Source organism: Diorhabda carinulata, chromosome 4 (assembly GCF_026250575.1).
Source record: "Diorhabda carinulata isolate Delta chromosome 4, icDioCari1.1, whole genome shotgun sequence".
Taxonomy (NCBI): Eukaryota; Metazoa; Arthropoda; class Insecta; order Coleoptera; family Chrysomelidae; genus Diorhabda; species Diorhabda carinulata.
This window is the reverse complement of record NC_079463.1, coordinates 5,401,100-5,428,510: the sequence shown is the minus strand read 5'-3', so window position 1 is coordinate 5,428,510 and position 27,411 is coordinate 5,401,100. Positions and strand designations below refer to the sequence as shown.

At 31.1% G+C, this 27,411-nt stretch overlaps 4 protein-coding genes across 8 annotated transcripts in view; 1 reads left to right on the top strand and 3 right to left on the bottom strand.

The window, feature by feature from the left end:
- Positions 1 to 14,666, bottom strand: part of LOC130893413 (leukocyte tyrosine kinase receptor) — a 32,463-nt gene extending 17,797 nt beyond the window's left edge. For 2 of the 4 annotated variants that reach the window (XM_057799499.1, XM_057799501.1), the window contains exons 1-11: positions 14,403 to 14,666; positions 11,549 to 11,849; positions 9,064 to 9,236; positions 7,721 to 7,957; positions 2,726 to 3,196; positions 2,157 to 2,446; positions 1,900 to 2,066; positions 1,373 to 1,566; positions 755 to 914; positions 399 to 546; positions 207 to 335 (exon numbers count right to left, since the gene is read on the bottom strand). In XM_057799499.1, coding sequence (XP_057655482.1) covers positions 207 to 335; positions 399 to 546; positions 755 to 914; positions 1,373 to 1,566; positions 1,900 to 2,066; positions 2,157 to 2,446; positions 2,726 to 3,196; positions 7,721 to 7,957; positions 9,064 to 9,236; positions 11,549 to 11,772 — 2,193 coding nt within the window. In that variant the 5' untranslated portion in view covers positions 11,773 to 11,849; positions 14,403 to 14,666. Of the gene's footprint in view, positions 1 to 206; positions 336 to 398; positions 547 to 754; positions 915 to 1,372; positions 1,567 to 1,899; positions 2,067 to 2,156; positions 2,447 to 2,725; positions 3,197 to 3,588; positions 3,811 to 7,720; positions 7,958 to 9,063; positions 9,237 to 11,548; positions 11,850 to 14,402 lie in introns of those variants that run through there. The other 2 variants (XM_057799500.1, XM_057799502.1) reach the window with 2 other exon arrangements.
- On the bottom strand, positions 4,922 to 6,970 carry LOC130893417 (inactive peptidyl-prolyl cis-trans isomerase shutdown). Its single transcript, XM_057799512.1, has 2 exons — positions 6,642 to 6,970; positions 4,922 to 6,586 (listed from the first exon to the last, which is right to left on the bottom strand). The coding sequence occupies exons 1-2, from the start codon at positions 6,659 to 6,661 to the stop codon at positions 5,521 to 5,523; spliced, it is 1,086 nt and encodes a 361-aa protein (XP_057655495.1). The 5' UTR covers positions 6,662 to 6,970; the 3' UTR covers positions 4,922 to 5,520.
- A 1,447-nt stretch (positions 14,667 to 16,113) lies between the features above and the next one.
- On the top strand, positions 16,114 to 21,246 carry LOC130893408 (negative elongation factor D). Its single transcript, XM_057799493.1, has 11 exons — positions 16,114 to 16,338; positions 16,740 to 16,962; positions 17,884 to 18,101; positions 18,160 to 18,309; positions 18,374 to 18,504; positions 18,901 to 19,088; positions 19,456 to 19,708; positions 20,207 to 20,417; positions 20,533 to 20,673; positions 20,729 to 20,858; positions 21,078 to 21,246. The coding sequence occupies exons 1-11, from the start codon at positions 16,282 to 16,284 to the stop codon at positions 21,110 to 21,112; spliced, it is 1,737 nt and encodes a 578-aa protein (XP_057655476.1). The 5' UTR covers positions 16,114 to 16,281; the 3' UTR covers positions 21,113 to 21,246.
- A 475-nt stretch (positions 21,247 to 21,721) lies between these two features.
- LOC130893407 (uncharacterized) lies at positions 21,722 to 27,189 on the bottom strand. 2 transcript variants are annotated; one of them, XM_057799491.1, is made up of 8 exons: positions 26,659 to 27,189; positions 25,524 to 25,900; positions 24,958 to 25,252; positions 24,064 to 24,456; positions 23,764 to 24,003; positions 22,856 to 23,024; positions 22,248 to 22,446; positions 21,722 to 22,185 (listed from the first exon to the last, which is right to left on the bottom strand). In XM_057799491.1, exons 1-8 carry the CDS (start codon positions 26,794 to 26,796, stop codon positions 21,936 to 21,938), a joined length of 2,061 nt encoding a protein of 686 aa, XP_057655474.1. In that variant the 5' UTR covers positions 26,797 to 27,189; the 3' UTR covers positions 21,722 to 21,935. The 2 variants fall into 2 exon arrangements, with proteins under 2 accessions (XP_057655474.1, XP_057655475.1); XM_057799492.1 differs by having other exon boundaries at positions 24,958 to 25,246; positions 26,659 to 27,017.
- Between the last annotated feature and the right edge of the window lie 222 nt (positions 27,190 to 27,411).

The following is a 27,411-nucleotide window of genomic DNA, read 5'->3' as shown; positions in this document are numbered from 1 at the left end:
AAATGGAAATGATAAAACTAATTCAGATGGTGGCAATGCATGGAAAACATGCATTGAAAGTGTGAAAGAAATGGCGGAGATATAATGAGAGAGAATAAAATATGAAACAAAAGATTTAGGAAAATTTCTCACGGTAGTCTGGCTTCGGAGTTAATAAAAAAAAATTTTTTGTAAACAGTCTTATTTTATTGAAATCATCAACTTACCAAAAATATAAACGTACCACCACCACCTCCTCCACCACTGTCGTTGATACTCAGATTCAAAACACCCCTGATACCTGTACCAAAACTCTGATTAGAATGGCAGGAAGAATTCCTTTGACTTCCAAGGCTCTAGAATATCAGTTTTAGGTTAAATGAGCTATTATATATCTATCTACAAAAATATTAAATTACTTTAACGCACGAGCTTGTTCCTTCTTGACCAATCAACATATAAATTTCAGTTCCTTCTTTCAGCTCCAACACTGTTCTTAATACAGCACCTTTTGTAGAACCCATTGAGGAACTTCCTTTGCCACCACTCGCCCCGGCCAGTATAAATCTATAAAAATGCATTGAAAGAATTAAATCTTCCTTTATATTCAACAACGAATAAAGAATATTGTAATAATATACAGAGGTATAAATTATTCATAAACAAAAATCAAGAATCGTAGAATAATCAAGTACATAATTATAAACAAGGTGAATAGGGATAAAAACATCAATGTATGTAAGTAAATAATATATATATTTTGATTTGGACTTACGTATAGTACCCTGTAACAGGTACAACCCATTTTTGAACTCCAGTCAATCCCGGTTCATGTACTACTTTAATATGAACGTTGGTACCGTTGTATGCTTTAGTGCAATCAGGTTGAGTTGGACCAAATCTCCCTTTTGCATTACAAGTTGTTATTTTATAAACTACAAGGAGAAGGAAATTGTAAATAAACAATTAATAAATAGGAGAGAAATATTTTATCTTTTGGGAATGAATAAATGATAATAATCCTTTGAATACTTAATTTTTGAGTTTGTAATTCCATATAATCAGTTTTTATTTCATATCTTACAAGCAGAAGAAGATTGAGAATAAATAATTAACATAGAAAAGAAGTAGTTTATCTTTTTAGAGTGAATAAATACAATTTTCTTTAAAATTTTGTCATTGAGTATCTAAATAACTTTCTTTGACATTATCAGTTGTAAATTTATATACAACAAACAGAAGAAGATTGTGAATAAGCAATTCATATAAAAAAGAAGTAGTTCGTCAAGCAGAAGAAGATTATGAATAAGCAATTGATATAGTTAGTCTTATGAGAGTTTATAAACAATACAAATTATTTGAAAACTCAATTGTTGAAATTAAAAGTACTTACTAGTTTTATTCAAGAAATCTTTATGAGTTTCTTTGATCGTTTCAGGTTCTTCCCTGACGTCCCAATAATTGTAACCATTAAGATCATCTTTCGGTATATTAAGTCCAAAACATTCAGGACTTAGCGACACATCATCAATAGCAATATAACTCTTATAACGTATTCCTTTTCTTGCTTCGAATCGAATAAAGTATCTAAATATTCAAATTATTGTATAAACACAAAAATGTTTTCAAATATATGATATGTTATCCTAAATTAATTGAAAAATCAACAATCAGATTTTATGGTGTAGAAACTTGTGATAAGATATAAGAGAATAGCGTCCAACTAAAAAAATAATAATTAGAGTAGTTTCAACAAAAATGCTAATGCCTCAATTTTCAAAGTGGGGTTTTTAATACAACTGAGAACGAATAAGTGTCTAAAAGAAGAACTGGAACAAGATGTTGATACTGCTAATGTAAAAAGTAATCAATAACAAATCACTTAATATAAAACTATTAATTAATAATTATGAATATTACCTATGAGTGATATTTGGCAGGATAAATACTTGTCTAACCCATTGATGACCATGATCATCGTAACTCCATAGCATCTCAGTTGAAACATTTTCAGATGGACGAAGTTCAGTTACTTGTAGCAAAAGGGCACTTTTGTGCGCTCCATTTTTATGAAGATAAAAGCGAATCTGAAAAACAGTTAATTTCAAAATAAAACGTATCAACAATAATACAATTAACTGTAAATTGGTACCTTCAAACACTTGACTCAAACTTACCGCACACGAATTATAAAATCTAGAAGACGAATTTCCATGAACTCGTGGAGGTGGATTGAAATCTACACTTCTTATTGTTGCAGATGTTGCAAATTGATCTTTGTCGGCGAACATATTAATAAAAAGGTACTTGCCGGTTCTATTTTTGTAGGTATGATCGATATTAGGACCTGTTAAATTAGTTGGAGTGGAGCCGTTATATCGAATCCATTTCAAATATTTAACGTGTACGTTTTGCCAACCACACCAATCATCTTCAAAATTGCAACGGGAGCCAAAAGGCATTTGATCTAAAACAAGGATTATAATTCATAAACCTGGAAAGTAATCTACAAAAGTTCCATATAAAATAAGTACGACTACACAACTTGATTAGTATAAACTACTTGTTTTAATTTGCATTTAAAAGACATGTTCAAACATATGTTTGGTCCCACAATATTTGGTTGACATAAGTATATTCTAATCCATATATATATATATAAATATGAGTCTTTCAGTTTCTATTTTATTTAAACTAATTACTATGTTGAACTTGTGAAAAACAATGTATTGAAAAAATTACTTACCACAATTTTGAGTTTCATCATCTCCGTGCATACAATCTTTTGTGATATCACAAATACTCGTACTATTAATACAAATTTTCGTTGCTTTGCATTTATAATGAAGAGCTGAACACGAATAATCATTTTTGTGGTAGCATTGAAATAATTGAATATTATCAAACGCTACTGCAGCTCCTATCTCCATATTTTCGAATGGAACTACTTCCAGAATGATAGTAAAATTTTTAGATATATTTCCTACTGACATATCATATTTATGCCACTCTCTGCTGTTATCACCTGGTATCTTCTTCAGTAACCACTGAGTGCCGTCTTCTGATTTACTACCAACTATTCTAATTGTACCTCCTTCCATTTTCTCTTGATAAATCCATACTGCAAATTTGCAAGACGAAACTGTAGGTGCGAACGGGGGGCTGTGAACGTGGAATTCTGTAGATTTTAAATTCGGACGAAGAAGAAGAAAACTTCCTATAAATAAATAAATAATTATTAATAATATTATATGTACAGTTGGCCAACCAACGACAGATCAAAATATTCTACCCATATATCTGCTTGTTTATTTAGTGGCAAATATATTAACCAGTTGATAAAATGATATTCTTGAAATTGGAATAGCGACCGGGTTGAATAAAATATGTGCTTACCCTATATGCACTAATAAACTTACGCTTAAGGTTAATCTTTACTAGCAAAAATAACGTTTTTCAAGCTACGAAATTTTTTCTTCTCTGTTTTTACCTTTACAGCTATCGGATAAGGGTTCCAGTCTCCCTTGATTCCTTCAGCGTATATTATTTTTCTTTTTTATCTGTCACATTTCACTTTTATATGTCCATACGAATGCAGATGTTGCTTACTTTTTTCTAATATTGATTCTTCTTCTGATGATTTTTTAATGTCTTCATGTTCTCCACTACTCTTATGTTTTTCATTTCCTTTGCCTCATCTTTCCTCTTAATTCTCCAATATTTTGATGCAAATATTGTAGTTGGCACGGCTATTGGATTTGGACATTCATATCTACTTTTTTATACTCCAATATCGTTCAATGAAGTTTTGTCAATTTATTCGTCTTACTAGCTATTACTGCATCTATTCTACGATCTTCTGTCAGTACATTTCAAAGATATTAATGTAGTTACTCTTTATACAGTATTATTTTTATATTTTATTTCTTTACTATAATCGTCTGTTTGATTTTCTTTTATTATTGCGCCTTTGGTTTTATTAACCATTGTCACTTATTTTTTCCATCCCTTAAGACTAAACTTCTTTGGGTATTGAATTTTATCCTTACAATTTGATATTAAGAACACATAGCTTCATTTGCTGCCTTTATACCTTTTCAGAAGTAAGGCATGCAGAAGTTAAATCATCATAAATACATGAGTGTTCATATAAATATAACAAACATTAGTGCTAGGTAGGTTTCTCGACTTCTCAACGCAGTACAAAAGCAGTAATTCTATCAATTGTAACAGTTGATGAAACTATGGTCTTTTTACTATGATCCGACATCCTTTTGATTGACTTTAATGAATTAAATAGAACCGTGATCGTGGTATATTATTCTGACTTACTAAGGCAGGTGCGCCAAAAAATTATCGAAAAAAGGCGCGGCAAAATTAATAGAGGTGCGCGGTTGTTTCTTGACAATACTCAAATCCATGCTGCTTCGCTTTCCAAGGCTACTTTAGAAAAATGTAGCTTCACAGAAATTGAGCACCCACCATATAACCCTGATCTAGCCCCGTTTGACTAATTTGGGTTCGAAAAGCTAGAGGCAAAGTTCAAGATTTAACAGCAACAATGAAATTAAACAAGTGGTGTACGAAAATTTTGACTCTAAAGATGCATCATATTTTTATAGTAGCATAGCTTTAGTTAGACGTTCTGCAAAATGTGGGTATAAAGAGAGAATATATTTCAAAATAATTATAGTTTGTTTATTTATATTAGGCCTAGAACTCATTAGGTATATTTAAATTTAATACCGTCGTAAAATTAATAAATAATAATCATTAACATCTGTTCTGTCATCAGATTCATGCGCAGTATGAAATTGTGCGTTCGCGGTGCGAATAGTTTGTTCGGGATTTAAAATTCTATGTTCGCGGAGCACAGAAAAACAATTCCAAACGTGTTCTGAATACGTCAAATGGCAAAACAGAAAAACTAAAACAAGAAATATCATAATGGGACAAAATGTTAAATGTTTATTAGTAGTAGATAAAAAACTAATATCTAGTTACAAAAAGATCATTTTATTGAATTTCAAGTATCAGTTTTATGTCTGTAAATTAACAGGAGACTCATTCTAATTTTCTAATGGACTTCTTGAGGTTTGAGTGAGATGAGTTTCAAAGGCATGTTCAAGACATCACCAGAAGTACCAAAGCTTAGCCTAAGCGGGCCTGACCCCAACTACAAAGGAGATAATATACCTCCTATGAAAATCAACAAATTAAACGTAAAATTCTTATAGTTAGATTAAAAATGGTTGAATGAACAATTTTAGCCAAATTCAGAATTAATCTTCAATATTAATTTTATAACATAATTAATATTGAAGAAATTGGCACAAATATCTTCTATACACTTTTATCTAATTAAGTATCAACTTTAAGGTTAAACTACAACTGTAAAAGTGTTTTTACATCTTTTTTTTTTTCACTTTGTAAAATTGAAAGCACAAGTAATAAACCACTTATAAACTTAGGATATGTTCACTGATATTGAAATAATGTAAACAAAAAATTGAAAAAGTAATTAAATCCAACATTTTAAGTTTAATCCTGCTTAGGGTTAGAAAATAGACCTTTGCTCATTTGAGTCACTTTCTCTTTGTAACTTTTAATCTTCATATCTAATGTTAGCATCTCATTTAATATCTCAGGATTTTTGGGTTCTAATTTAAGAGCCAAATTCAATCGTTTTTTTGCCAAATCAAATTCACCCAACATTCTCAAGCACTTGGCATTATTATAGTACATTTTGGCTGTCATTTTTATATCAGTGCCTTTAATCAATTCACTGATTCTATTAAAATTTATGCAACCTTTTCTAGGCACTCCGGTTTTTGTATATGCAACCAATAAATTTGTATACAATTTTAAAAGTAGCTCCTGTTGTTTTACTTGATCATCTTCAGTTTCTAGCTGACATATTTCCAGTTTACTCACAGCTATATTATATTCTTTAATTGCGGCATTGATATTTTTTACATATAAGTCTTTAGCTTTAGCACAAAGTGCTAAACAATACTCATATACTTTGGTAAATTTACGTTGCTCTTCTTCTGGTAAATCAATAAATCTTAAGGCTGCACCAGCATTAACTATCTGCAATAACTCTATTTCAAATAGAACTTCGGTGTTAGGTGGGACTCTTTGAAGGCAACCTAATTTACCATAGGCAAAATTTGGTTGGATTAAGAACTGAGATTTTTCATTTATTCTCATACTTTGAACAGCTATATCTAATCCAATAATAACTTTTCCACAATTCACGAGAAATTTATGTGGTTTTTTCCTAGCATAAGTAGAGTCAAAGGGTTCTGCATTATATTCAATGTATGCATTGTAATGTATGTAAACCGTTTCAGAATCTTGAGGTTTCTCTCCATATCCATCTCGAATAATCCTTTTTTTAATAGCACCTCGTTCTACTATATTTATCATCTTTGAAGATATTGTTTCAAATGGTTGACCCTGAACATATGTATCCTCATCCTGATAACCTGCTATTTGCATGTTCATAAACTGTAACAAATTTTTTTTATACTCTATATCTGCTTCTTCATCCTCTACATCTTCTTGGTTGACTGTGAATTCAAAACCATTTTCCACCAAGTCTCTAGAAAATATTAAATTGATCATTTTTTTACTTATGAATTAATATGAATACTCACTTCAAATTAACAGAAACCATTTTTAAATATCTTTTAAGCTAAAGATATTTTTCTAACAAAACAAATCTTTTGAAATAGAATGACACAAAAGTTACATTTGACATTTAACCGCAAGTATATAATAGATCATAGAAATAGAATATATGCATTAGATACGTTTTTTGTTAAGTAGACATTTTATGCAAAATTATCAATTGCAAAAATTTGAAACATAAATGCAAGCACACGCATACAAATAATAAATTAATATTGGAATTTAGTGTCAAGTAGTCTGGTTGGAGCTAAAAATGGAAACACAACATTAAAACATTGAACAACGTAGAGACATTATAAACATAAGAGTTGGCACCACTGAAAGAAATCAATATTTAAAATACAGGAACGGATTTAGCAAATATGCTAGAGGGTACTAAAATTATCTTGATAAATAAATAAAATGATAAAACATGAAATCATTTAAAAGCACTGAATAAATTATAACAAATAATTTGAAAAAGTAAATAATCGAGCATTTAATCAGTGTAATTCACCTTTACAATTGAAAATGTTGTTGACAATATTTAAAAAGACGATGGATAATATCTACTTACCTCTCAAATTAAATTTAGACACGTAAAATACTCCTCCACTATATATCATAATGCGTACGAACAAGAATTCACTTGATCTATTAAATTCTTAAAGAAAATACTAAACTAAATTATGAAATATTTCTTGTTGTGATCTCGATTTTGTCTTGAGAATCCATGATTGAAGATTGATGTACTTGTTCTACGAATTATGGCACCAAATAACAAAGTTATAAAGGTATTAGCATAATGATCACTAAGTTTTATACGCACTTATTGATTTGAGTTGATTCATTTGGAATTTGTCGGAAAAAAGCACGATAGAAACTAGTTTTGAATCAAATATTCAAATCTTCCGATATTATCTCTATAATTTTGAATTGTTTGAAATACTAAATGGTTTTTCAACTATTTCACAACGTAGTTTGTTCCTAATCTTTGATTGAAATATTTTACTATCTGATTCGGTTTAATGTTGGAACAATTTAATATTAAACTTAATAATATTACCTCCTTCGCTATTATCAGCATCCGTTCTAGGTCCAGATTCATGAGCTCCATATTTGGAACCAGAAGTGATGAAAAAACCATTAACAATATCTTTCCGCCACGTCCAGAGGCAATCGTTCTCGAAATCACAGTCGACGCCCGACTCGAACTGGTTTAATTTTTCCAAAGTGTGTTGGTGGTGAAGCATCCTAATTTTGTCGATTTGTTTGTTATATAATTGTTCAAAGTTTGTGTTCCCTATATAGAAAATTATTAGTTGATGATATTGGTCGAATAAATTAGAATAAACTATACTAGGCACATTTGCACTCGACGCATATGTACTGGCAGTTGGTAAAACTGAACAAGAAATACTCCAAGAAGCGTTTGATCGAGTAAATATTTGGACGAAAAGCTGGTTCATTACAACCAATGAAGATAAAGCAGTAGATGTATATTTTACAAATGAACACACTGGTTGAATGCCTTTAATTATTATTGATAATATTATTTCATATACAAACACTGTTATGTACCTGTATATACATGAACTTAGATGCGAAGCTATGATGGAGAGAGCATACCGAGAAAAAATAGCAGAACTAACTCCACAGAGACCTAGAAATAGAAATTGTAGCAAACGAGGAAAGATATTTGGCAAGGGAGCATGAAGAACAGCTTCACAACCACGAGTCCCCATAACCAGTGGGTCGGAAAAACACTTTTTTTAAATTATTAATAAAAAAATATTACTCGTGAATCTTATTTCTAGATTCGTTGTGATTAAATATGAAGAAAAAAAATTCATTGGTTTTTAAGAACGAGTAAGGAGAAGATAAAACAGAGTCTACACTTAGGGCCCTTTCACACCAAACGAATCCGAATCAATCAGAATCACTCCGATTGACCAAGATTCGGCTTCGAGCGCTCCGTTTAAATGTGAAGGGACTCTTTTCCCGCCTTCAGACCGGACGAATCTGGTTCAATCAGGTTTGATTCGAGGTCGCACTTGATTCAACCTGTCAGATTCCTCGTCCGGTCAGTGTAGAATCAACAACCATACGAGATGGTCGTGGAGTTCTTAATTTTAAAAGTTTAAGAAAATTGTGCAATTTATGACGCCAGTGATAACAGAAATCTCATATCTTCTGTGGAGAGGAAAATTGGCGAAGAATTAAACATTCCAGGTAAGAATTATTCAGGTTGATTCAGCTGGTGTGAAAGAGTGGAGATGACGAATCAGATTCAACTTGATTCGGAGTGATCCAGATTGATTCGGATTCGAGAGATTGGTGAGAAAGGGGCCTTACAGAACATTTGTCATGATTTGCATCGATAAAATTCCAATTATTATAGATACGTACTGTGTTTGAGTCCGTAATCGAAATTTGGATCGGAAATTTTTGCCGCATTCGTATCATTCGGCTCCAATCTAGGATTAGCGTCAGCAGCCATCATCTCTTCTTTTTTTCGTTCATCGTTTAATTTTTTTCTAATTGCAGCTATGTTAGCGGGCGGACTTGGACTTCTTTTACTTCTGAAACAGTTTCATATTTTTTCTACCACACCGTACAATACGAGAAGTACTACCACCATTCAAAATATTTTATTTTTGAAGACTTTGATTCTTCCAAATTCGAACTGTGTTAATTATTGGAAGGAGTCCCTACAGCTAACATCCTAAATGTGATATGTCCATGACTGTGTCAGAGAGAAAATATTAGGAAAAGAAGGACTTTTCGGAAACTATGATCAGGTTAACCCGTTATTATTCAGAAATTAACCCAGATCACGTTCATTATTGTTCGAAAACTGTTCAAGTTCATCGGTTCGTAGTTATATGATAGGATCCTTTCTACCCAGGTAGACCAGTGGGGTAAATGCGATCAGCTGAAGTAACGCAAAAAAAGGTAATAAAAATCAAAAGTTCTTGAGGCTTATGTTTCCAATTTAAAATTTTCTCCAAAAATTGAACGGAAACTGTAATCCAGTGTTGGGGCCAACAGCATTCGTCTTATATGTATGGGAAGAAAATAGGGTTGACGCCAATTTTGCAAGACGTTTGCGCTTATTCTGAGGGGTTAACTGACCGTTGTCTCGTCGTTCGTCTTGCCAACCATACATTGATTTCATATTCAGTTTTATTACGATATATTGAAAAAGTCTTAGCCAACTATAGAACCAAACAAAATTTCAAAGTCAAAATATTTTATTTGTTACAACGAACCTGCAACGTCTCTAGACCTTTCAAAAAAAAATGTTTCTTCTTGCTCTGCAAACCAGACTACCACAGCTTTTATTACCTCCTCGTTGGAAGAAAATTCACGACCTTTTAAACTTTTTTTCAGTTGAGGAAAGAGATGATAGTCGGACGGAGCCAAATCTGGTGAATAAGGGGGGTGTTCTAGTAATTCAAACCCCAAATCGCGAATTTTTTGCATGGCAACATGAGATTTGTGTGCAGGGGCGTTGTCCTGCAAAACCAAAACACCTTTGGATAGCTTTCCGCGTCTTTCCTCTTTAATTTTTCCCCGTAGATTGGTCAGTAATGTCGAATAGTAATCTCCAGTTATTGTTCTACCCTTATCCAAAAAATCAATCATGATTAATCCATGGCAATACCAAAAAACTGAAACAAGAACTTTTCCAGCAGATTTTTGGACACGAAACTTCTTAGGTTTTGGAGAACCAGAGTGTCGCCATTCCATCGATTGTTGCTTTATTTCTGGATCGTAGAAATGTACCCAAGTCTCATCCATAGTAACAATTCGGTTTAAAAAGTCATCGTTTTCAAATCGAGCACAGATCGAACGCGATGCTTCTACACTTGCATGATTTTGGTCAACATTCAAACATTTGGGGATCCATTTTGCAGCAATTTTTCTCATGTCCAAATTGACGTGAACTATATGATGAACGCCTTCGTATGAAATATTCAGTGCTTCATATATCCGTTTTAGCCCAATTCGATGGTCTGATAAAATCATGTCATTAATTGCATCGATATTTTCTGGGACTGACATAGAAATTGGCCTTCCCGATCGGTCATCATCTTCAATGGAAAATTTACCTCTTTTGAAGCTTGCCTTCCAATTTTTCACGGTCGCATCTTCGTAAATCTGCTTATCCCTTAACCCTTTCAATTACAGGTACTTGATGATGGCTCGATACGCCAATTTTTCGATTTTCACAATTTCGGTGGACATCTTTTTTCTTATAATTTATTGCGTAACTCTGGTTCACTTTTTTGACGTCAAACTTTACACTGACACTTCTAAGTTATTGTTCGTTGCTATGGTAACGCAATATTTTGTTTACGCATGGAACTGGTCTAGGCTAACTAGATATAAATACATCCTCACAGATTTCAAGACGTGTACAGTTAATTATTATTAAAAATGGCTTCGTGTTGAGCAAATGAATAAATTTCCGAACGTTCTCAAGCAGAATCGATTCTATGGAACCCTCGAATACACGTCGATAACTTTGCAAGTTAACGTTGCAAAATCGTTTTTTTGGCCACCCCAGAGTTTCGGTTTTGGTTTTTTATGACCAAAAATAGGGCGGACTCCACTTCCAATCATTTATATTATAACTTCTTATGTATTCCTAAAATTTTGATATTGATACATTCGTAATTGATTTGTGAGTAATGATTGCCCAAATATAAGGAAAACCTCGTGGATTTCACAGCTACGATAACTTAATATCTTAAAACAACATTTTAAACAAATAACTAAATTAAATTGTTGTTTCCAATCAATTATCTATTTGTAAAGTTCAATTATCAATAACTTATTTTATTTAGTCCTTCGATTCATATTTAGAAATAACGAATTTCATACTAACCTAAAATATCTTATTCTTGGATTATAATAATCAGTGTTAAAAATATCTTTAACTTCGTCCTCAAGATTGTTAATTGTAAACAATTTACGGTACCCCTCTAACGTCAGTTGGTTTGTGTCGTTGTTTTCTTTGCTTGTTTTTTCGGTTTCATCTTGGCACTGAATCACGCTTTCCTGAATTATAAATAGAAGCGTAAAGGGTAAAAACCTTCTCACTATTCCCATGTTGAATGTGATTTTAGTTGGGAAAGTCTTGTATCAAATGAGCGAACGGATCCGACATTTTCGTTGCTTTCGATTATCTGAAACAACATTAAAAAAATCAAATTCATATTTTTTTTGAAATAAAAATATTTTTTTTATAATCTTTTAATAGAAAATTGCTTATTTCAATAAAAGTAATAGGCCAATCAAATTAATATATTTTGATGAATCGATTTCCAGCAAATAGAAAGTCATTTTAAAACCTCTATTTGGTTCTAAATGCACTATTCCAGGTGGTGAGCTTAACTTTATATAAGTATAACCGATATCGAAAAAAAAAAATCGTTTTTCAGTTCAAACTAGCTATAAAAAAGAGCAAAAATTTGGCGGTTTTTTGGCTGCTAAAAGTTAAGCTAACCACCTGGAAAGATGCACTCAGATTATATTTAAGAACAAACAAAGATTTTAAAGCAATTTCCAGCTTGCTAGAAATTAATTCCTCAAAACGGATTTTTTCGACTTAATTGTACTGGCCTATAAATCTGTAAGAAACATAGTTAACAAAAACAGTGTTGCCAGATTGTGAAAAGAATAAGCAACAACTTGTACTTGTGAATAAAACTATTAACAGAGCTGAATTTTCTTGAATACACATTTTGTGAAGAGCTATTCTAGAAAAAAAAGTATTATTATTAAGTAAGTATTAAATTGTTAAAATATTTGATACATTAGGAAACTTGAAACAAGAAATAACTGTTGAGAAATAGTAATAAGGAATATGCAGATAATATGGAGAAAAAAAAGGAGACGAAGAAGTAGGATCATAGAAAACAAATAAAAATGGAATCCAAATGGGAAATATTCAATTCACTACAATTACAAAGTAAGCAAACTCCCAAAAAATATAAAATCAGCAAAAGGAAAGAGAACTATTAAAAATTAATAGTCGAAATTTTGAATGTTTGACATGAAACTCTGCTGGAAAAGGCAGAACAACAAGTCCCCAAGCAGAAATCTCAAGTGGTCGAAATTTGGTTTATAGGGAAGTTTTGTTAAAACTTTTAGTCGTTTATCGTGCTGAAAAAGATATCTACGTTGTTATAGAATTGTATATATTGTATAAACCACACTCTCGGTGTGGTTTAGACCAATAACAGCACCATCTCGCTGGTTTCGCGAATTAAATCATGGTCAAACTTAGCTACAAAATAAATTTCATGAAGGTCGTCTAGAATCTGTTGTTGTACCAGAAAACATCGATGCTGTGCGTTAAATGATATTGCAAGACCGTCATTGAAATTGAGGCATACTTGGGCATTAGTTCCACAGGTATAAATTCAATATTGCATGAACATTTGGCTGTACAAAGAATTTGTTCGCTTTGGGTACCGCATAATTTGACAATCAATAAAAGCTCATGTTCATTGGTGCAATAAGATCGTGAGAGACGACGAATCGTGGATTTATGCCCATGAACTCGAAACTTAAACAGTAATGGACTGAATTGGTCTTTCAGTACGAGCCAAATGCAACGAAAGTTTCTGAAAAATTCGTCGCTTGTTTTTTCGGAATAACTGGACGTGTCGCCACGATTCCATTAGAGCAACATAGAATAGCTAATTCTTAATGATACACCAGCATTTGTTCACCAGAAGTGTTCGAAAAAGTCGGGGTAACTAATCGCAGAAGACGAATCATTCTCCACCACGACAATGCGAGCTCTCACACATCAGTTAAACAAACTGTCAAAATATCTAATTTATGGATTACCCGCCGTATAGTCTTTGTTTGACATCCAATGATTTCTCCTAATTACCCCAGTACAAAAATAAATTGCAAGGTCAACTTGAAGAAGCGGTTGATGCGTTCAAATCACATTTTTTGGAGGTACCTCAATCGGAATGAAACAATTGGTTCAAACGCAAGCAAAAGTGTATTAATCTTGATGAAGAATATTTTGAAAAACCAGAACTCTCCCAAAACTTGAGTAGCAACCCTCATATTGATAAGTTCTCAATGGCTCTGGATCTTGTTTCAAAAAGTTTTTGGCAATCGAATTTAAATTAATAGAATATAGTTCATGTTGTTGCAAGTGATTTTCTATAAGAACTCGATATAGAGTGAACATATGGTCACATATAAAATATTATGATTATTCTATATAAAAAAAAAACAGTTACTGAGTTCTGGAGGCACGTTCATTCTGTTTTTTATTCATAAATCAAAATATTTTTAAGGCCAATGGTTCAAAGCTCTCAAACTATGAATCGCACCTGATATATAGTAAATAGTAACATTTTAACTCAATACTATTTATAAAGAATTATAAAAAAAATATATTTAATAGCCAAAAGATTACTGTTTTGACGGAAAATATTTTGGAAGTTTTCCAACATCCACCAAATTTAATAATTACTATATTTTCCAAAGTCGTATAATCGCAATTCCCATCAAAAATATCGCATATAAATATGCAACAGTACGAATCCGGTACCTTTTTGATTTGTAAATGTCAAAAGGGGTTGTACGAACATATTACAACAACCCTGATTTAATTTGAAAACTCAAAACAAATCGCACGAGTTTTAAAAGTTTTACATTATTTCCAAACAATAATATGGAATAAATTACACTCGAATTAAATAATTTACCTTTTAATAGATTCAATCTTCAAACAACCGAAATTCATTCACCCTTGCAAGGGCACGAGATCTGAATTCGAATACATATATAAATTCACGCACCGGAAATAAAGTTTTTTTTAAAACAGTCGCGGAACGTCACAACACAATCTTTAACACTGAATGTTTTCCGTTGTTATTCGTCTCGCTGGTCTTTAATTTTAAAATTGCAGTAAGTGTTATACAGGCGAGTAAAAATATCTGAGGAAAGTCTCTCATATAGGTATGTGGCGCTGCACAGATTACAGCAACAGCGCAATACGTTTTCGTATAGGTCAGACAGAGATAAAGAACCGATATCGATTTTTGTGTTCTTTTGGCTTATACCTCGATTAAAATAAGATAAAATCATGGAGGTGACATCTAATGGGAGGCTGCGAAAGGAACATGTATCTTTTCTGTAAATTAAACGTAAGGTGGAAACGTCAATATTGCTTATGATGTTGGATCAAATTGATTATTTTTTGTATAATTGGAGGGTTAAAATTGGTTATAAAATTGAACATAATAAAATTATTTTCTTTTTAAATAATAAACTTACGTACAAAATTTTTTTCTTGCATAAATAGAAAGTGCTTCAAAATTCACATGACTAAACTCTTAAATAGAAACTGAAACATACCTAACCTAACCTAACATACTGATGTTGAGAATTTTTCCATTTTTAAGCAAAGAGCTTCACAGAATCAACCGTAGTTGAGACAATATTATTATGAACAATTAAAACAGAAATTACAATTTAATATTAAACCTAACAGTATCTATTTGGATAAGTCGTACCACTTGCACTCAAGATAAAATTACAAATCTCATTAAGGTCGCTTGACATGATGCAATACAACGTGCGATGCAATGCAAGATGCAATATTTCTTGAACAAAAGCATGCGCAGATGAAGTTCAGCTGATTGTTTCATGCAAGATCTTGTACTTGCAAAATTATCGGTTTGATGTAATTTCATTGCGTGCAAATTGCAATTCTAGGGAGATATCTAATTACTTTTGGCTCAACAGATCAACCGTCTTTCGTAAAACTTTGCTTCAGTTTCATTGTTAAGCTAGGCACAAAATATTAAATAAAACTTTAGGTTAGTATTTTGATTAATACTCTTTTCTGTCCACGATACTCCAAAAGCAAAGTAGCAGAAGTTACAATTATTGCTGCGCATTTCAAAATTTTATTTTTGACATTATCTCGAGTCCTTTTTGGTTTGTTTACTTCAGAATTCCAGGTCGCTATTTTCTTTTTTCGTAGTTTTTGAATTTTTACTTTTGACTGATTAATTTTTTAAAAACTTTTTTTTCAAATTGACGTTAGTTATGTTTGTGTCATTAAATCGTCTTATTGAAGAGCGTACGCTGGTTCAAAATTATAAGAAAAAAAAGTAAAACGAAACTATTCCTATCCAAAAGGAAGTTTAGAAAGCTAGAGATGATCAAAAGTAGGTAAATGAAATGAATGAGTTAATAAATTATATAAAAAATTATATCAGTACGGCCCTGTACCTGATGTGGGAGTTTGTGCTTAATAGCTTTAAAATATGCGAAATAAAAGTAACAAATAAGAAACGAATAATTCAATTGAATAAACACACTCATAACTTTGAATTTATGAGCCGCTATTGTTCACTTTAATATTGATTTTTTATTCGACTAATAAATTTTTGGAGCCACAGATCTGTTAGTTTTTATTTGAAATCTATTTCATGCTGAGTGGCAACACTGGGCGTCGCTTGTAAACCTAACCAAACAATAATTGTAATGTTAATATCTTAGTTGTTATTTCAATTCTCACGATTATAGCAGTACCCAATGTAGAAATAGGGATAACAAATAAATTTTTTTGTAAGGATGAACATGGACGAAGAATATGACGATCGCCCATGGGAGGGCGATCGAATGGAAGATGTATGTATATCTACATATATAGTAAAATAAAAGATAAATCGTACAGCTAAATACCAAAAATTGCAATTTTTCTCGTATTTGATTTATTATTATAGATCTTTAAATCTATCTATGAATTGAATCTATATATGCCCTCATTTTGAATGCAAAATTGAATTGGAATGCTACAAGAATTCCAAATAATAGCTAGTGAATATCTTTTAGGGCCAATAAGAATAATATTAGATTCTACCCTGAGCATTGGAACACTTTTTGTCAAGATTTATGTCTTCCAAATATATTCACTATTTCATTGAAATAGATTATATGAAAATAAAGTAGTTTGGTAACTACTTTATATGAATAAAATACTGAAATGATCAATCTTGTTTGTTTTCCTTAAATTTGATCCCATTTCATAGTCAGATGCCGCAGATGAACCAGAAAACCCAGATCAAGTTTTGGCAGAATGTGCAGAAAAATTTTCAACACCAGATTATATTATGGAACCAGGAATATTTTCTCAGTTGAAACGTTATTTTCAATCAGGAGGAAATCCTCTTCAAGTTATAGAAGAATTATCACAAAACTACACTGCAGTAGCCCAAATGGCTAATTTGATTGCAGAATGGCTGATTATAGGAGGTATATTAATCTTATTTGAATACTTAGTCTTCTTTTAGCAGAAAAGGGTAGATTTTTGTATATTTTGAAAAATAAAAATCACAGTATTGGAAGCAAATTATATTCTTAGCAATATTGGAAAAAAATACATATTACTGCATATTTGGGGATAGTTATACTGTTTACTACCCCAACTCATAATTACACTGATACATATACTCAATACCAAAAAAATCGGACACTCAGATTTGGCATTATAATAATGTTAAATATATAAATTTTTTCCATTCAACAATTGGTTAATTTATAAAATCCACAAATGAATAATATTTATTAATTATTAACAAAAACATTCAAAATAAAGAGAAAATAACAAATCAACTAATTTTTTTAAAACTTTATCCTTCATTTTTATTAGGTTTTCTAACAAGTTTTGTCATTCTAAGAGAGAAAGATTCTAACCCAGACATCGAAAAAACTAAATTTTGTGTGTACTCCACTGGTATATTATTGATGTCTAATACACCTGGCTAAATTATTTAAAAATATATTCTGGTAGTATGTGAAATCACAGCCTATAGCAGCATTTCCTCTTTCAAAAGCCAAGATTTCATTTTGCAAATTCCTCCTATGATCATCTTCACACTCTGTCACAATCAAGATTCATCTGTGAAGAAAACGTTGCTTTAGAGTCCAAAGTGAATGCTGGTCGGAAAATAATCGCCTTTCTAGGAGTTTGGTAACCTTTATACAATTCCATGCACCATCAGTCTCTGCAGTTGTGTCTGAGCTTACAGGTGTGTTTTGCAAAACTTCAAGTCTGTCCCGAACCTCAAAAGCTTCTAAATGTCAGTCTCTCAACACCCACAGCATGATAAATCAATCATCTATTGCTGTTGTTGCTCTTGGTCACCCACTGTACTTGATTTTTTAAATTTGTAGGTGTTAAAGTAACAGATGTGCAAGCTATGGTTGAAAATCATTTAAAAGAGATGATCTTAAAGACTTTTGATCCAAAAAAAGCAGATACAATTTTCACAGAAGAGGGAGAAACTCCTGCTTGGTTGACACAATTAATTGAACATCCAACTTGGAGATCTTTAATTTATAGATTAGCTGAAGAATATCCAGATTGTTTAATGTTGAATTTCACTATTAAAGTAAGGTTTTTATTGGTAGGAGAATATTGATTAAAAATAATGATTATTTCTTTTTTAGCTGATTTCCGATGCAGGCTTTCAGGGTGAAATAACAAGTATATCAACAGCCGCTCAACAATTAGAAGTGTTTTCTAGGGTACTAAAGACTTCTATAACTAGTTTTCTCACAAACCCAGAGGAATGGCAAAATACTAGCAAAGAATGTGCTGTATGAGCAACTATTTTATTATTATGTAGTAATATATTTTGGTAACGTCATATTTTTTTTCTAGAAAATGGTATGCCATGGTCAACATACATATGTATATAGTCAAGTCATTATTCACATTTTAGCACATGAATCAAAAGGAGGTAGCAGCATGAAAAGATTGTCTCAAGAAATTACCAAATGTGCTCAAAAAAAGTAAGTTTGGTTTTGAAAATATTTGAGGTTGAAGGAGAAAACTAGAAACTGCAAGTTTTTGATCTATTTATTATGAACTTAAATCATTTGTGGTTACAAAGATGGAAAATAGATGCAATTGAGACAAAATCCATCCAATGACATTTACATTATGCTGAAATACTTGTCCACTCTGTATCAAAGCCTATATGAACTTATGGCAACCTGCTATGGGGTTCAACTATTAACTGGAGACTATAACAGTTAAACTCTGGATAGAGACCAGTGGAGCAGTTAATTTTACTATTTATTTAAGATTTTCTATTGAAATTCCTTATAAAATATTTCCAATACTGTATAATAAATTGAGACAGAATGTGCTAATAATATTTAATATTGAGTTATTTACACTTTTAGTGGGAATGATGTAACACCTATCACAATGGCATTGAATGGCGCTTCAGCTTACCCCACGGCTTGTCAAGCTCTCACAGCGATGCTGTCCAGAAATACATTAAATCCTGCTGATATTACAGTCCTTTATAGAAACTATACAGGACCAGATCCTCCTCCTATAGACCTCGTCAGAACACCACAATTTTTAGGTAAATTTCTTCTTAATAACATAGAGCATAGAATATTTATTAATATAATATTAAAACATGTGTTTCTCCATCTAAGCTGACAAAATGTTAATATCATTGCTATTTCTGTTTATATGCTTCTGTAAAATCCTTTAGAAAAATGTGCTTAATCTAAACGGTTATTATAGTATCCTGGTGCAGCATATGTCTTGATTAGTATAACTTGAAGCTAAATTAATAATGGAATTGAACATTATGAATGAAAAAAAGCATTCAATGATGTAACAAAGAGAAAATTTAAAATTTAGCAAAAACCCTATTGTTTGAACCCATGAATAAAATCAAACCAAAATTGTATATATTTCTAATCTAATTTTTTTCTTTCCAGAATTACTAGTGGATTCGTTATTCAAACCTGGAGTCAAGCTGAATCCAGACCACAAACCAAAATATATCCATTTATTGGCTTACGCTTCCAGTGTATCAGAAGTGCAACAGAAGAAAGGTCAAAAAAGGATATCAAACAAGGATGAATTACAACCTACTATACGTGCTATTGAAACAGTTCACAATATCTGCAATGGGAATAAGGGAAGCTCCGAACTTATTGCTGAACTCTCAATAATTTATCAATCCCTTAAGTGAGTGTAATATAATAAGTTAAGATGGGTTAAATTATTTTTAATCAAATGAGATTTTTTTAAATTTTGCATTGTTTTTATTAATAAAACGTTATAGTACCAGAAAATTTGGTAATACTTAGAGATATAAGATAAAATTAAGTTTTAGGGTAGTGCTCCATTTTATAGAAGCGATAAATTCGAATTGTAGTCTTACTGATAAGTTTTGCGCTTATATGTAGAAAAATACGAAAACAAATGATTGCTTTTGCACTGCCCTGAGTATTCAAGGCACCCACCTTGCACTAATTTTTGACATACGCTAATGTAGGATCCTTAGAACACCTGTTTTAGAAATGCCAATCTGTGTTGCATTTTTTTATAGTTATAATCTTCATTTGTGTTAATAAGATTATGGAAAACCCCTGGTGTGTTGGAATATAAAAATAATCGAGCCTTTAAACGCTTCATTCTATAAAACAAACTTTGTAATCAAAATTCAATTCAACTATTTTTTAGGTTTCCCGTCGTATCCATTGGAATAATTAGATGGGTGGAATGTACTGTAACAGAACCAAGCTATTTCAAATTATGTACAGAACATACTCCAATTCATCTTGCTTTGTTGGACGAAGTTGTAACGTCACATCCTTTACTCCACAATCAAGTACTCAATTTGTTAATTAAATTATTTGAATCGAAGCAGGATGAGTTAGAAATTTTAGTTCAGGTTAGTGAAATATCTATCAAGATATGTTACAACTTTTTTTTATTATGAAACTGTTGCTATGAATTTTTTTTATTAAACACATTTCACATTTTAAGAAAACAAATTATTATTTTAGTTGGAAATGAGGAAAATGGTTATAGATCGAATGGTTAATCTGTTATGTTCCGGTTGTGTGGTACCTGTTGTTAAATACATCAAACAATGTTGGCAAAAAGGTGATACTGATATTTCTTTGATCAGATATTTTGTAACAGAGGTAATGTTTTGAATTAGTAGGTATTTATAAATTAAAACATATTTTCTTATTGAAGGTATTGGAAACAATAGGGCCACCATATAGTTCGGAATTTGTGAATTTATTTATGCCAATGGTTGAAAATGATGAGATCACTGGCACTATGAGAGGAGATGGTGAAAATGATCCATTATCAGAATTTATAGGTATGTATGGATTTTGGGGTATCGTACACACTGCGACTCAAAGGAACTATTGTGCCCCCCTTTCTTATACTTGTACTTACTATAAAGTTTCCAAGAAATGGGAGGGAAGTGGAGACCAGGTCATGATCAACAACTAAATGTTTGAACAATTTTCACTAACTAGTACTTTAAATTCAAATTGGATCTAACATGTTTTTGATTCCATTCTTTTTTTTTCAGTTTACTGCAAAGCGAATTATACTACAGTTTCATAGAACGATGGAATTGAGATATATTAAAAAGCATTGTAAATATTTTTATATATTATGACCAAATAAGTATCAGTTATATACAGTAATTATGTATAACTTTACTTTTAATTCAATTAAAAATCTTATTACAGAACATACTTTTCTTTATATTTTAAAACCCAAAACCCAATTCACTACACAGATCCCTCCAAACCTGAATACGGTGTCGATTGCGCAGTCACTACAAACCGTGAACTCATAAGTTCTTTCCGGTTACCTTCGACGTGTAGTGTTGATACAGTATTCTTCAAGCTTCCAAATTTTTCTCCTCCCCATCAACATATCACCATACTCTTTCATCCATACCATGAATTAAAACTAACAAAAATATTTTGATGTGTCATTATTGTACTTTGTTAGGCAGTATACCATTCTTTTTAAATGTTGCAGTCCTTCCTTGTTCTGAAGCAGGTCTCCAAGTGGGCACATCTACTAAGATTGGCATTTTGCTTACTCAAGAAACATACATCAACCAGATTAATGCACATCGTTGTGGGAAAGGAGTTTTCTCTTTCAATCTCAAAAATTGTACAACTGAAAAAAACTTTTATAGCATGTACTAAGTAAACACTGTTTTAGTTCTAATTTTTATTGCTCAATTTATTAAAAACATGTTGAAAATTGTTATCTAGAGCAACGTTATTGAACTTAACCTTACGACATCCAATACATACTGTACTTTTTTGTCAGAGGTTACAAACTAGAGTTTTTGCATAATTTTATATCATGATCATCTTCAGTTCTAAATAAATTAAATAGTTTTCATTCTATGTCGATATTGGTGCACTCAATCACTAGTTACATTACTGGGATTATTTACAACATAATTATTAACAGGTACTATTAAATTATTAACTAATTGGACGTTATTTTGGACACCAATTGAAAGCACATCATTTCTTTTCATTTCATCGGACTCGCGAACATCAACTAAGTGTTCTGTATAATAATACGGGGTGTTCAGATAATCTATCATCCTCCTAGGTAACGGAAGATTCGGTATCAAGTCCATCCTCACATTCTTATGAATTACAAATCTAAATAAAAAATTAATATTTGATTCAATAAACATATTTACATATTTTTGTTAACTATTTACCTACAGAGATGTTGCAAACTTTGTACTTGCTTAAACCTAGAAACTGGATGTAATAATTGCACTCGAACTGGACCAATAACTGGCCTACGATGAAGAAAAAATAAATATCTACCACTTCGTGAATGCTCCACGGCATTTTCTATAAATTCTACAATTGTCTGTGATTTGAACTTTGTGCAGCTACCAAAACTAAAATTACCTGAAAAATTAAATCAAATACTATAAAATCTTGAAAAATACATATAAAGGAAAAGTAACTTACAACTAGAGCGATGGAATAGGAGGCGAGGAAATGGACATGAAAACACATTGAAAATAAAAGCCCCGGGAGAGATCAAATAACAACAGATATTTTGTGTAGAGAAGAAAGACCGGTGGAAAACGCTTTTACAAAATATCAGGAACATAAAGCATATTACTATACAAAGAATTTAGGAATTTGCATTAGATAATAAACAACTGCAGAATTTAAAAAAAGTCTTCTAATATTTAATTGGCGAGCTACAATAATTTCAAATATTCTAGAAACTTAATAAGTTGTACACATGAGATTTGTTATTATTCTAAGCTTTCTAATATGTAAAACTTTTTATAGAGTCCATACTTACCCTGATCATGTTCTATTCGCACATGTCTAACACAGTTATTGAGCTTAAATGTTAAGGAAAATATATAATGGTCATCACTACTATCACGAACAATAAAAGAACCATCTGGCTCATTGGACAATATTTTTTCTGCTGCTTCGCTTGAAATTGGGCCCCAATACCAACCAAACTGCAATCAAATGAATTTTTTTCAATATAAATTGAAGAAAAAATTATATTCTCATATTTATGGCAAAAATTTGAAATATGTATATCACACTTATTATTGTGACAATGAAAAAACAAATTCATCAACTTATCGAGACAATCTGAAAACAAAACATAATCCCAGAGGAGTAGAATACTAGAGTAATTATTCCTATACAAAAAAATGTGATAAAGAGGAATGTAAAAACTATGAGCCCATAACACTTCGTAACATAACATTTGGAAAAAATAAAAAGTTACTCAAAAGCAAGAACAACTGTCATAAATAAAAAAGATGATCTGAAGATAATAGAAAGAGAAATTCTGAGAACTACACTCAGACGACATATTACAGGAGATGGAGAGAGAAGATTGAAGAAAAATAAAGAAACAGAAGAACTGAGAGGAGAAAATGTAATAAGGTATGAAGCACAAAGACTAAATTGGGCAAGACACATCATGAGAACGGGACCTACAGAAATGGTAATGAGGATAACACCTCTATAGCCAAGAGGCAGACCAAGAAATACCTGGAGGAACCAAATTGAAGAAGATACTGGAACCCTATAAATAGTAGACTGGAAAGCCAAATGCAAAAACAGAAAAGAATGGAGAAAGCTGACAAATGAAGCTAGAACCCACAAAAAACTTAACACTACTGTCCAATTATATTACAGCTACCTAGATAAAATTGACTTGATAAAAAAATATATTTGACTCACGTCTTTAACTCTTTGAATACTCGTAGCAAAATCCAGCATTTGTTCTGAATCTACATTTTTTATATTTTCCTTATTGGGTAAAGGAGGTAAAGCTCTACCACTTATATTACCATGTGTATTATCTAGCTCGCTTTCTTTGCTTGCATATATCTTATTATTTTCGTCTTCTTTAACCTGTTCTGTTGCAAGAAATCTTTTAAATCGAAACATATTACATAACATCTGCTTTAACGAAAACACCTGCAAAATTGATAAAAGTTAGAAATAAAAATTCAAATTACCAATTTGAATATTACATACCTTGTTTAACGTTTTTCTTGTTTTTTCATCTTTTTTAGTGGGTGAAATGTGTATTTGCGTGCCAATGGTATCACAAGAATCTTTAACTTTTTTGTTTTTTATATTAATAAATATTGTATTTTTCTTAGATCTACTTGGAGGAACAGTTATAGGATTCAAATCTTTATCTTTGACTAGATTATTATTTATGGGATATCTATTCTTATTGGCTATTAAAACAGTTTTTATTTTTGGTGGCTTTTCTTTGCGTTCCAAAGAATCTGAAGAACTTGAATATAGAGTTTGTAGATAGTGACGAATTTCTTGTAAAGTAACATGTATGGGTTCACCTTCTGCAGAAGCTGAAGTACCAGCTAAACTATGTCGTTTGGTACCATTTTGAAAGGATAAAGTCTAAAAAGTAAGAACAAAATAAAATTATGTAATGCCCAAATTATGGGAGTAAATAATAAGAGAGCAATCTTAAAATATTTGAAATTCCATCCACAAAAAGTATTTAGAACATGTAATAAAGTGATTATTAATATATGAATCATTGATAAATTCAATTCAGGTCGCAAATATAGCACAAATAAATTTATATATTATACCATGCACATACATATAAAACACCAAGTTGTAATAATATTGCATTTAAAGAAACTTAAGTCAATGAAAATAATAATATAGAAACATCCTTTTTTCTTAAAGGCTGTTTATTATCACAGTGAAAGAATTCAATGCAAAAAAGGGTGTAAAATGACATGATTTAACAAAACACAATTTTACAATCAATTAAATTGAACTGAAGTCTAAATTGCCCTGTTCCCTAATATACTACATCAATTTTTCTATGTAAATTACAATCATTGTGCAAGTGTTGAATGAAGATCGGAAAGTTTTAATATTATCAACCTGTGTTCGATATTTCAATCCAAAATCTCTATATCCCCAGGAGATATTTCTTCGTTTCCTTTTCTGCTGTTGAGATTTTTTAAGTTTTAGTGGGCGTTTTACCATATCGACAGGCACGGCATATATGTCACTGTCAAATGGTACATTGTACAAATCACTGATCTGATTCGAAGATAAAGTATCATGTGAAACAGCTTGGGTAATGAACGTTGAATCATCTACCTTTTGTGTGGTTGGTATTGATAAAGAATTATGTGAACTTGATAATCGAGATGATCCCAGTGAATTTCTAGAACTGAGAAATTACAATAATTTATGTCTAGGCATTTGTTTTAAATAATGTTAACAAGGGATGTCCAACCTTGATCATTTTTGTACATATATCACAAGAATTTATTCTTGATATACTCACTCATAATCCTATTTATATCATGATTAATAGCTATATACAATTTTCTTAAATTTAGAAATTTTCTGCAAAAATGAGTAAAATGTGCTGATTGCTGGACACCCCTTGAATTTTAATGACTTTCATAGGCATTCAAAACCCTCTATAAAATACTCACCCAGCTCTAGAAGTGGATCTACCAATGTGATAGGGACTGAACGTCACAAACTCAGAAGGAAAGCAAGATTTGCTAAGTAAAGACTGTTTTTGTATATGTGACGAAACATTTAATTTCATTGGTTCAAACACTTTGTGTTCTTGGATTGCTGTTTCAATTATTTGTTGTGATAGATTTTCACAAAAGAAATCTATAACCGGATAATTCAGATCATCTTGAAACTGAAGTGGTGGTTTTATCGGAGAACAATGTTTGTCATTGAAATCAGTCCAATGCACACCTTTTTTTAATGTATTGAAATTATCCCCACACATTATATCTGACATTCCATCTAAGGAATCATCTTGGGACAACGACTTTTCTTCACAGTCACTGTCCTATGGAACAGACACAATCTATATATTATAGATACATACAAATTTTATGATCTTATGACAAGGTGATTTAGTAAAATTATACATACAGTGAAATTTCTCATGACCATATGATTCATAATATTTGGAAATTTGTTTGAACAAAGATCAAATTATGTATTCAATCTACAGAATTGAAATAAAGATAACTAGCATCATGATATTCAATTTACTCAATTTTACAGTTATACCTAAACTTTTTATAACAATAAATCTAGATTTTTATCATGTTTATCACCTAAAAGTTCATCAAAAGAAAAGTGTCATTTGTAAATTTACTTTCAAAGAAAGGCAAAAAAATAATACTTTGATTTCATGAACAGATGCCAATAAACCTACATTGCATTGTCACAAAAAGCTGTTTTGTTAAGAGTAAGTAATAAATGTTTCAATACTTTTCCAGGGGGTGACTTGTATTATAGAATATCACATTATTTTTAAAACAATATATCTTACTTATCTTAATTGCCATGTCATATAATTTATTTCACTATTCACATTATTATTAAACTGAAATGTTCACCATAGTATATAAAAGTACCTTACTTCATTCTTATTGATAATTTTAGGCCAAATTTCAAAATTTAAAAGATTTACCTAACTCAAGTTTTTATATTTAAAAGTAGCAAAAAAATCATATTAAATAGTCTGTAACTCTTTATTACTCTTTTGAAGTAAAAATTGAGATTGATTTAGATTATAGTAAAATCTTGAATACCTACCTCAAAGTTAAATAATTTTCTTCCATTTTGACTGTCTCCAATAACGCTAGAGGTAGATTCATTGGTTAATAAAAGACCACTATCATCGCTTAATATGAATGCTTCAGACCAAGTTGAACTAGATGGAGATGATTCCATTACTATTGTATTCTTATTTTCCAAATTTGCTAGTTACTAACTTGTGTCCATCGTATTCTTAAGTTGTATGCGATTTAATAGTATTACTGAGTAACTCCAAAATATGAAATAATCTCTGAATGTCTCTAATTTTTAAACCAAATTAATAGTATCATAACTATATTGGCATTTCCTAATTTTACACAAACCCAACTTTAGATATATGTCAATATCGAAAAATAACAATTGCCAAAAATCACCTACCAACAAATTGCGTTCTTGTTGATAGAGTTCATAGAACTAAAAATCTATATGGTTACAATGATAGTTGTCTATAAATGAATTTTTAAAGTATTTTATATTAAGTACCGTTTTAAAGATTTATTCACCTATCCATTAAAGCTGCGTCATGTCATTTTATTTCTCATTTCAAAAGTCTTGACATAACATCCAATGCAAATTTTTTCAATTTTATATTTCATAAACAAAACATATATGCTCAGGCAATAATAGAGGAAAATGAACAAGTGCATATAAGTTGACATTTATAACCATCATTTTCATGTTTATAACAGATTATATAACAACACGAGGGTCAAATATTCATTACATAGATTTAGTTTAAGTGTTCCTAAA